Consider the following 10603-nt stretch of genomic DNA (forward strand, 5'->3'; position numbering starts at 1 on the left):
ATAACAATTACTGGATAATAACAACGTGGCTGGTGGCTTGGTGCCGCAGCTGTTGGGAAAGTCTCAGCGAACAAATGCGCCATAGAGCAAACTGACGCAATATGCCCAGTGAATTGCAAGCTTATTGATTTCCCTTACAGAAGCTATTCCGGCTGCAAAACACGAAATACGACGCTTATTCAACTAACGATGTCCTGCCCCACAACAGGGCTTAACAGTGACACCCGACAACCGGGCAACCGATGCCAATCTGCCCTGCGATTGCCCCACTCAAGGGCCACATTTCAACGGCAGAACGGAGCACGGAGCACGGAGCACGAAGCACAAGTGCTAATAATGCAAGTGCAACATCTGGCAGCCTCCCTCGCATCCAGGCTTAAATGCACACTCCACGCTGGCTGGGTTACGTTACCCCTTCCGGTAGTGGAGGCTTACTTTAACTCGAAGGCAGGGTGTCCAGGTAGTATTGCTATGATATGATGCAACCTCCCCCTACTGTCCTCTCAGTAATTTATGCGGACAATAGAGCTTGGCATAACTGACATCGCCGTTTAACCAATACGACGCCTTTTCCAGCCACCAAATTTACGCATTTCTGCTGCAGCCATCTGTGTCCGGTGCCACTGCCATCGTCATACCCAAACCCAAACCTAACCCCATACCATCCTAGTAATCCAAGTCACAGCCTGGACATGCGCAATGCACTGGCGCCAGCATGTCCACGCGTCTACGCAATATGCCCTGCTGGACCAGGACCAGCTCACATCATCCCACTCGTCTGACGGCTCTGTTCTTGCCAAATGTGCCACATTGAAGAAGCATTTGTACATATATACTTTTGTACATACATTGTACATGTACATGGACGAACGAAAGCATTTTAAAGTTGACAGATTGGTATCTGGAAATGCGCATCACTTATAAGCAGAATCGTTAGTTTTGGCAAACAAACTAGTCCTCTCTCTATATTAATACTACATTGTTTTAAACTTGGGAGTCGGGAGTCGGGGAAGCTCTGTGGCCGCAATTAAATGACTGAAATTTTTGTCTTCCATCAGGGCCACGAAAACTTAAGGACGTGCCTTTATAAAACAAAGCAAGTAGCAAAGAAACAGACGCCGACGCCGCCGGCTGCTTGTGCCGGGAGTCGACGACGGCAACGGCGACGGCAACACCGAAAAAGGATGCGGACGAACGATGTGTCCAACTACCATATAAAAATATGCAATCAAACGAGTGTAAGATTGATCTCGGGCGATATTCTGAGAAATCGAGAGCCGGTGCTCCAGTCTGATCGTTGGTCCCTTAGTTGGAGGAGCACACTCACACTCACAGGCATACCGGTAGTATAAGCACAACAATTTTAAACAGGAACGAGCGGAGCGCGGTCAAATGTCGGTTTAACAAAAAACCAAAAAACAAAAAATAAATAAATAAAAATAAAAATAAAAACCGGCACAGCATCTTACCAATTTTGTGGATTTATCGCTGACAGCAATGGGCAAGGACAGTCTTAGTGGGACTAAAATGTTATATTATTTCTGAAAGCCTTTAGAACTTTCCATAATTTGCCAAAAGCGTTTGCTTCTCGGTAAATAAGTTTCAGAACAACGCTTAAGCTTCGCTTTACATCGTTCTATATTGTGGAGCTGCATGCCAAAAGGCAAATCTTTGCAACTCCAATTACCTTCTCGAGGTGTCCTTGCCAAATCCGATATCCGCGTAAAAGGCCGTTGTCAGTTCATCAGTACGTAATTGATTCTGACAGTGCGTACTCGAACTGACACCTCACCAGGGAGAGCGAGGCTAGTGTGAATCCGCGGGATTAGCACATACACAATGCCCCGTGAACAGGGCAAAAAGTGATTGATTTCGCGGACTTTTTCGAACGGCAGTCGGCGGCAATCGGCAAGTTCCATACAAATAAATATGTGCAAGTAAGTCCCAAGCACCAATTTTTCGATAAATTCGCTTTTTCGTTTTTGGACGGCCGTAATTCGGACACAACAGGCAACAACAGCGAACGAAACGGGTTGCATTCCGTTGACCATTTCAAACAATTGGCAGTGGCAGCTGCTGAGCCAGACCCAGCGAAGCGGAGGTCCAGGAGGAGCAGGAGCATCAGGGGCACCAGTGGTAGCAGTGGCACCAGAGGAGGACGAAGCCTCAATTGAGGTTTAATTTAGAATGTAACCAGTGCCACCGCACCATGGAGGCATTGATTGCACAGTGTTCTGTGTGACATGGGCACACAGTCGGAATATTGATAAGCCTTGCTCACTTTTGCGCCTGGCCGGCTAATCGGCGCTGGCCGGCGAGGACATGTTGTAAATTGGTGCGAATGCATTTGTTACCATTTATTCAAGCCAAGCCGATGCCCGGGTACTACCGCCAGCCCAATTTTGTCCAATATAATTGGACTTTTTTTTTGGTCGAAAAATGTCCAAGCTCCAAGGAATGTCCGAGCGTTAATTATACTTCGAGCTTAATTTATTTTGGTTAAGTACTAAAAAACCGAAGGATTTTCTAGAAAAGCTTTTCAATTTCCAAATAAACATATGTACATGCCTTTAAATGCAACGAGCAACACGGCTTATTAATAAATATTGTTGTAGCCAATAAAATTAATAACATAATAACTGCTGATAAATGGCAACATTGAGTAAGTTATTTGCGAAATGCGATCATACGAAAGAGAGATGCCAAAGCCAATGATTGCCATTGAAAAATGTGCAAAAAACGCGAGCAAGCTGGTAAAATATGAAATTAATAAACTGCAGCAAGGCAGAGTCCGTTCGACAACAAATCTCCTGCAGCTGGTTCAGCGATAATTACCTCACGCTCGATGGGACAAGGATCGGGGGCTCGGAACCGGCCACCGAAAGCAGTCATCCTGCAGGTCAGGTAATGGGAAAGCTGCAAGACAGGAGCATGGTTCTCGACAGAGACCAAGACCCGGGCGGCCCCCAACCACTGGCTCCCATGTTTGTATAATTACTTGCATTTTAATTATTGCAATCATAATAATCATAATTATTAGAAGCATATTTGTTTTTCTATTTCAATTTCGTAGAAGTAATCAGATTAATAATAAAAGATGAAAGGAAACGTAACTTCGGCTGGACGAAATTTGTATACCCTTTCAGTTTGCCATAGGATCTTTCATTCAATCAAAAATCGATCATAACTAAGCAAAAAAAACATCAAATTCAAATCGGAAAGCTTTTCTGTGCTAGTTTTTTCTAGGCTAACGAAACTGCATACAAAATTTTTAATTTTAAAAAATAAAAAATTTTGGCAATTTTTGCAAATTTTAATTTTTACATTTTTTTGCAAAAATGGCTAAAAAATAAATTTGTTCCGAACAAAGCTAGAAAGAAGCGCCTGTTAATGCTGATCAAGAATATATATGATTTGTAGGGTCCGAAACGACTCCTTCACTGACTAAAATCATAAAAACCCTTCAAGAAGGTCTAAAATATTCACTTTCTTTAAATGAATATTTTTATATATTTTACATGGTAATTTTTTTATAAAAAATAATCATAACTAAGCCAAAAAAGCATCAAATTCAATTCGGAAAGCTTTTCTGTGCTAGTTTTTCCTAGGGTAACGAAAATGCATACAAAATTTCACATTTTAAGATATTAAAATTTTTGCTAATTTTTTCTGGACATTCAATAAATTTAAGACCTGAAAAATTAAAAAAAAAAATTTTTTTTAACTTTCTTCTAAACATGGCTAGATCGACTCCGCTTTTTGTGCTGATCAAGAATATATATGATTTTTAGGGTCGGAAACGACTCCTTCGCTGACTAAAATCATAAAAACCCTTCAAGAAGGTCTAAAATATTCCTGGACTTGTACAACTTCAGTCTGGATAATACTCATTGGCTTCTTGATGAAAGATAGAAGAACCTCCCCTTCGCAAAATCATAAACTAAAATCAGAGTAAAATTTTCGATGCTGATGATAAAATTTATAGACACTTATTAAAAATAGACTGCTGGGTTTGTATATGGGCATCTGTTGAAAAATGTACGAATGATAAATACACATGTGTTTGTGTGTAGGCACAGGCCATAAGGCATCCGAAATGGAAACCTAATTTGGAGGCACAGTCGCATCAGTAATCCACTTCATTAGCAAAATGGTCCGAGGCATGCGTGACACGTACAAACTTGAACCATAAATAATACTTTTTTTTCTTGGCAGACGCTCGCTACTTCCTTTGGCAAGCCTTGGGAAATATTTGCAGGCTGGACGTTTTCGGCCTGGCTTATTTTGTTGCTCCTGCTGTTGATGCTGCTGCTGCTGCGGCTGCTTTTTGCCGGCCATGACAAAACAATGTCAACTGTCTTGAGAAACACATGTAGACATAAACGTCAATTCAGGACAGCCTGCATGCCCAGTGCCGACTCTGGCCTGCCCGGCCATGCTGTGTCCTTAATCGATTATCATTTTTAATAATCAATTTCCGAGGCCCTTCGATATCAAGCAGCGGCTTCTGCTTTGCCATCCATTATGGGCAGACGCTCAGGCTCAGGCTCTGCTCCTCCTCTTCCTCTGGCTCTGGCTCTCTGGCTCAGTTGACGACGACAGCACGTTGACATTTATGAGTTGGAGCGCGGCGCAGTACCCTAGGCCATTTTAATTGCAGAATCGCAAAATACTTACTCTGTGAGCATGCGTGTGCGTTTGGCAGAGATGAAATCATAAATCTGCGCATACAGTGAGTGACAGGCAGGCTTTGGGTATCATTGCAGTCCTGCGCTCCGTCTCCGTCTGTTCTCCTCCCCAAATAGATGCAACGAAGTCAACATGGCCCTTATAAATTTGTAGAACATGCCTTTCGACAGGTTGCATTTCCGAACAGTAGCATATTAATTGATCTCGAGGTGAACACACATATTTTACTTGCCGGTGGACTTTTCAGGTTGCCGCCAGCGATGAAAATTAGAACGACCTGCCGAAGGTTTTGGGTACAAATGGATGGCGGGCTAAGAAAGACTTGCACAAGCTATAGTTACCTTTAGATGCCTTTGGCCCGGCCTGGCTGCCCTCTATGACCACTTCCCAGAGCTTGACGTCGCCCCGGATGTTTACCATGTCGACGCAGCGAGGGTTCATTTGATATTTGAATTCCAGCATCAACTTTGTGTTGACGAATAGCTCGTAGTATCCACTGCGGCACACAATTACGATGACAAACGAACCGCCAGGCGTGAGGGTTGTGTTTAGGCGCGACTCCTGGCAATTCACCCAATTGCCATTTTGGTAGGCGGCCCGTTTGATCACAGCCTTACCGATCTTGTCATGCCTGCTCTGCAGGAAAATGGGACTGAAATAGAAAGATACTCGCGGCTGGGGCCAGATCTGCTGTCCTTCCTGAAGGGCGATACTAAAGCTTTGGGGCATCAGGCAGACGCGACCAACGATCCGAAGGGCGTTTCCTTCATCCAGCGGAAAGCCTTTCGGAACCTTTCCGTAAAAGGGAAGGCTGATGCCTTTACGGAAGAGAAAATCGTTGGTCGACACAGCGGCCGACAGGAGAAGCGATTCGTTTTCCCAGTCAGCTTTATCATCATCTGTTACCATTCTGGCTGCCCCAGCATCGTTAGTCGCCTTTATCGTTTTCGGCATGGAGTGAGTCAGGCGAACAGGATACTCGGACACGAAGTGACTATTGATAACAAGGTCCGAAACGTCGCCAATTACCGTTACGGCTTCCAGCATCCGGTAGGGCATACGGTGCGTATATGTCGCATAATGGTAGCCGTTCACTGCTATAAAGAAAACATTCTCCGTCAGCAGGATCTGCATCCAAAAGGACGTGCCACGGCTCAGCTGAAAGCTAAGGTTCGATGAATTCTCTTCAGGACCCCACTTCTCCCGGATGCGTGAGTTGCGTGTGATATAGTTTTGGGGCAGTCGGGCTCCCACTTGCAGCAGCACATCGTATACCTTGTCTGGCGGCTTGGAGAGGAAGTTTATGGAAAAGTGCTCACATGCCCGAGGAATCATTCCGTGAAAGACGAAACATTGCCCTGGCCTTGGGTACTCGAGCACTTTGAACTGTTTGCGACAATGGGATTGCGAGCGTTCTTCGTAGAACATGGAGATGGCGTCCAGGTCCCGTCTTAGGGCGATGGCCTTGGCTCCAGGAAACATAGTCGCGGGGACTACACAAATACATAGCAAACGACAATTAAATCAAATTCAGTTAAAACCTTCGACAAAATGCCCCAAAATTTTGACATAATATTCCCAAAAGTCACTTGAAAAAGGTCATACCCTATAAGCGCCTTTTAATTTTGTCATTTTGTTATTTATTTATTTATTCGCTGTGGTGGACCGTAAGCTCTGAAAGCTACATTTGCCAACAACCTGTTGTAGCATTCGAAGAGCGAGAGAGCTTGTTTGATTCCACAAGTGTTCTCGTCTGCGTGTGTATTGCAAGCTTGCCAAGAAACGCATCAGTTCACAATAGAAAGCGTAAAAACAGGGAAATAGGTAATTCCATTTTACTTTTAATTTTAATTGGTAATACGATTATATTACACTATTATTAATTCAACAATATACAGTTAACGTTTCGAGTGAATAAAAACCTTATTGTATTATTGTCGCCTATCAATGAGAAAACAAGCATAACTTTAGACCCTATAATTTGGACACAACTAGTACTCAGTATCAGAACACAAAGGATTGTGATAAATGCGCACATTCCTTCCCCTAATCACTGGATTCTGCTCCAGCGTCACATTCCATAGCTTGACGTCGCCCTGGATGTACACAGTGTCGACTAGCTCGGGGCTGACCTTGTACTTGAATTCCGTGATGAACTGGCGATTGACATACACCTCGAACGAGTCCTTGGTACACACGATGACCAATATGAATGTTCGACCGGGTCGGAAGTTCGTGTCCAGCTCCGAACGCTCCTCCTCGGCCCAGGCACCGTTGAACCAGGCATTACGGCACACCACGGCCTTTCCTAAGGCACCGCTGCTGGCCTTCGAGAAGCGGGGGTTTAAGTGGAATGCTATTACTGGATGTGGCCATATGTCCTGTCCCTGCTGCAGGTTGATGTAGAACGAATGGGGCAGCAGTCGCACCCGTCCCTCGATCTTCAGGCATCGCCCCTCGACCAGCGAGTTTGGCGGCAGCGCGCCATAGTAGGGCAAGGTAAGTCCAAGGTCGTTTGTGCTGTGATCACTCTTTGGGGAGCTCTCCAACTTTTTGGTCGGGGCGCCAATAAGGCACCACTCCTGGGGTATGGTGACGGCCTCCTCAGCGCTTGCGTCGATCTCGTCGATCCCATTATCTATGTGCAGCTCTATGTTTTTTGGCTCCGACTCCGGCAAGCGTTGGGGATAATTCATGACCAGCGCCCGCTGCATTTCCACGTCCTCCACGTCACCCTTGACCTCAAGAATGCGGACGTCCTTGTAGGGCACTCGATGTTTGTACTCGGCAAAGTGCTGACCGTTCACCGATATCATGTAGCAAGGGTTTGTCACGAGCACTTGAATGGAGAACTTCTCCCCGCGGGACAGGCGGAAGGGCAGTGCCGAGGAGACTTCCTCGCTGCCCCATATCTCCTCCACTTTGGTGTTGCGAACGATATAGTTCTGGGGCAATCTTGGGTTGACGTGCAGAGCCACATCCCTCGATTCGTTGTTGCGAACGAGATTGATGGAAAATCTGGGGATATGCATTCAATTTGTAATTAAATGTGCCAACTTGGGCGACTTTTGTTTAGCATACCGCTCGCAGTTTACCGGCAGCCTTCCGGAAACGGTGAAGCTGAGCCCCTCGCTCAATTGCCCGATCTGGTCGTTGTAGTACTTTGGTTGTGGATCCGTATATTCGTAATAGGAGGCCTATAAGGGGAACCGCAGCATGTAAGATAATAAATACAAACACAAAAGAGCAGATCTGCTCGTTAGTTACTGAAATGGATGGTGATGGTTGTGTCCTCGCCACTTCATGGGGGAATGCATTTTGCGAGTCCCAATAGCTAAACATTATATCGAATACTGTTGCAAGGCCTACTCGGGCACCGAAAGCTAATCCCATTTATGACGCCATTCCAAGTCTACTGCCAATTCCATACATTTTATGCGAGCACGTACTTGGGCACTGTTTTTGATTGCCTCAACCTCAACCGAATCCACACTGGCTATTTTTGGCTTAAAACAATTCATTGTTGTATTCGTTTTGTCTCTAATTTTCGACATTTTTTACATATTTAAACAGCAAAGCAAGGTCTTACTTAGCAAGGGTTGATCCTCCAAACGTTCCTAAAGGCACCACAGGGCGAATCAATAATCCCCAACTCCATCAATTGGTGCTTACCTCATTCAAGCCACCTCGCTTTTTCTTGCGGCAGCAGCAGAGCCACTTTTCGGACAGGGCACTGAGACACATTTTATGTCCTGGACTAGATAATAGTTTCTCCTTCTTTTAGACGCAATGATTCAACATCGTCCTTGCACAGTTCACGGCACACGGAATATAAAAATGAATAAGCTTATGCTTATACTTTGAACTGCTTTTAGTTAGTGGACGCCACAGGCGCCGATTTGGTGTGGAAGACCCAGGAAAATATGTGGACAGACAATTGTTGTTTCACAGCTAAGGAGGGAGCTTGCTGCTTGGCCGTTGTTATTTTTTGTTCGATTGTCTCGCACTTCGCGAATGAATCGCTCGAAGAGAATCGAAGGAGACAACACCGCTGCTGTCGCTATGACAGCGTCGAAAAGCTCTTTGTGTTTGTACATAAAGCGCAAATCGGTGTTTATCGACCCTGCGATTCTCTGGCAGTAAATATATATAATATATACAAGTAAGCCGCTGATTCAGCTTCTCTGTGGGAGCTATGACTCCAGCACAGTTTCTGTAAACAGTCCGTACAGATAATTTCAGTTTGTGTGTAAATTGGAGAATTATTTTGTCTCAGCAAAACAAACCGAAGCTTGAGGCGGACGCGACTGTGACAAACAGCTGGGAGAGGGCTTTCGAAGCACACCCCAACAATGCGAATGGAGGAGCTACTGCAGAGAACGCTAAATGTCATAGTAAAGACGCAGTAGAGGAGAGAGAAAGATGTGTGGATGAAAATGAGAATGTAGTAGTGTGAAAACTGGCTCTCTCTAAATTTAAAATTCACTAATTGCAAAGGCACACCAGGTATCAGATGATTGCGCCTCACTTTTCCGATTACGTACTTTATACTCCCGTCCGTCCACCACCTCGATGTCACTGAAGTAGTCCATCACCGGTTCCAGTTGCTGGCCCTCCGCCTGCTGGAACCTCAGGTGCACATTCCGGTCCCGCTCCCGGTCCATGTTTTGACTGCACTCGGCTCCCGCCTCAATGGCCGCAAAATCAATCACGTCAGGTCGATGCCGATGCATGTCGCAGATGGCCGGCCTGTCGGGGTTATCCAGGAACTGACGCAACCAGAGCTCCCGGCAATGAAATCGAAACAGTTGCAGGCGCCGTTTGGTGCGATAGTACCTCAGACTTCGATCAATATCAAAGGCGTTTTGCCACAGCGCATCCGACAGATCAACGAGTTCGCGAACGGAATGGCAGACCAGTAGTATTATCGCCGTCATACTACCACAAAAAACAATTGGTTAGCGTTTTACACTGATGCAGAGATGCGAATTTGTTCTGGGGGTGCTCACGCTCTGCTCTGCTCTCACTTGCTCTCTTTGCTCTCACACAGGCTGGCTCTCGGTCTCGGTTCGCTGATAACTCTCTCTCTCTCTGGATAAACGAGATGTTGTTGTTTGGGGGGGGGGGGTCTCAGTAAGGCTGGAGTTGGGTTTTTTTATGCGCGATTTTTTATTCCGATTTGTTTTCATGCCGGTCTGACGGTCACCTGTAGTCTAATAGCCGTCACCTATAGCCTAAACTTTGTATCGACACCAAAATAGCTTTTTTTTGTCCCCCTGTGATAACGCACACCAACGCACATATGCGGGGGCGACTATTCCTATGTACATATATGTATTCTTTTATATAGGGGACCTAACACGCAGACAATTTCCTAACTGTCCAAACTTCCGATAAGAGTTCAGTTGCAGGGCTTTCTTATCCACCATGAATGGGCGACGATGAACCAGGTGATGCACCATGGAAGATTTTACCAATAACTTACATCGTCGTTTCCAAAGCGCCGATAATTAACCTGATCGCTCCGCTTCCGTTTCCTGCAACAGCAGCAGCAACTCATCTCACTCAGATAGATCACAAACACAAATTAAATCCAAAAACCAAGGCGTTATCAGTGGGTGGCTGGCCTCGAACGACCTTGTTCACTAACACGAGTAACTATGTAAATATTCAAATTTTGTTTCTTATATTTAGGTGGCAAATAATAAATTCTTTGGTTCCCAGAAACACAGGCTAAAAATATTTAGCATTTAGCAACCGACGTCTGTCACGAAACTTTTGCAACTGAATTTCGCTTTGCACACTTTCATCAAGTCGACTGAGTCAGCCACCAACGCCTCGGCATTGTACATTCGTAGATGTACGAAAGCATGAAAATGTTAATTGTATGACAGAATACTTCTAATTGGATATT

General features: G+C 45.2%; 2 protein-coding genes across 5 annotated transcripts; both read right to left on the bottom strand.

Moving 5' to 3' along the window:
* Positions 1–3964: 3964 nt before the first annotated feature.
* On the bottom strand, positions 3965–6281 carry LOC108074269 (32 kDa beta-galactoside-binding lectin). Its single transcript, XM_017166239.3, has 2 exons — positions 5031–6281; positions 3965–4966 (listed from the first exon to the last, which is right to left on the bottom strand). Exons 1-2 carry the CDS (start codon positions 6169–6171, stop codon positions 4914–4916), a joined length of 1194 nt encoding a protein of 397 aa, XP_017021728.1. The 5' UTR covers positions 6172–6281; the 3' UTR covers positions 3965–4913.
* A 229-nt stretch (positions 6282–6510) lies between these two features.
* On the bottom strand, positions 6511–10423 carry galectin. Of its 4 annotated transcripts, none has more exons than XM_017166363.3 (3): positions 10175–10423; positions 7771–7886; positions 6511–7707 (listed from the first exon to the last, which is right to left on the bottom strand). In XM_017166363.3, the coding sequence occupies exons 1-3, from the start codon at positions 10247–10249 to the stop codon at positions 6681–6683; spliced, it is 1218 nt and encodes a 405-aa protein (XP_017021852.1). In that variant the 5' UTR covers positions 10250–10423; the 3' UTR covers positions 6511–6680. The 4 variants fall into 4 exon arrangements, with proteins under 4 accessions (XP_017021852.1, XP_017021850.1, XP_017021853.1 ...); XM_017166361.3 differs by lacking the exon at positions 10175–10423 and adding an exon at positions 9234–9641; XM_017166364.3 differs by lacking the exon at positions 10175–10423 and adding an exon at positions 8362–8732.
* Positions 10424–10603: the final 180 nt, after the last annotated feature.

The sequence above is a fragment of the Drosophila kikkawai genome, chromosome 2L (genome assembly GCF_030179895.1).
Source record: "Drosophila kikkawai strain 14028-0561.14 chromosome 2L, DkikHiC1v2, whole genome shotgun sequence".
NCBI classification, from domain to species: domain Eukaryota; kingdom Metazoa; phylum Arthropoda; class Insecta; order Diptera; family Drosophilidae; genus Drosophila; species Drosophila kikkawai.

What these genes read in the sequence shown, in the direction of transcription:
- galectin (XM_017166361.3), bottom strand. Translation starts at nt 9,626, where the DNA reads ATGACGGCGATAATACTACTGGTCTGCCATTCCGTTCGCGAACTCGTT. An exon ending in TGGACGGACGGGAGTATAAA is followed by an intron (nt 7,887 to 9,233) that starts GTACGTAATCGG and finishes TTCCCCTTATAG; the next exon opens with GCCTCCTATTACGAATATAC. An exon ending in CTGCCGGTAAACTGCGAGCG is followed by an intron (nt 7,708 to 7,770) that starts GTATGCTAAACA and finishes GCATATCCCCAG; the next exon opens with ATTTTCCATCAATCTCGTTC.
- LOC108074269 (XM_017166239.3), bottom strand. Translation starts at nt 6,171, where the DNA reads ATGTTTCCTGGAGCCAAGGCCATCGCCCTAAGACGGGACCTGGACGCC. An exon ending in CGGGCCAAAGGCATCTAAAG is followed by an intron (nt 4,967 to 5,030) that starts GTAACTATAGCT and finishes AACCTTCGGCAG; the next exon opens with GTCGTTCTAATTTTCATCGC.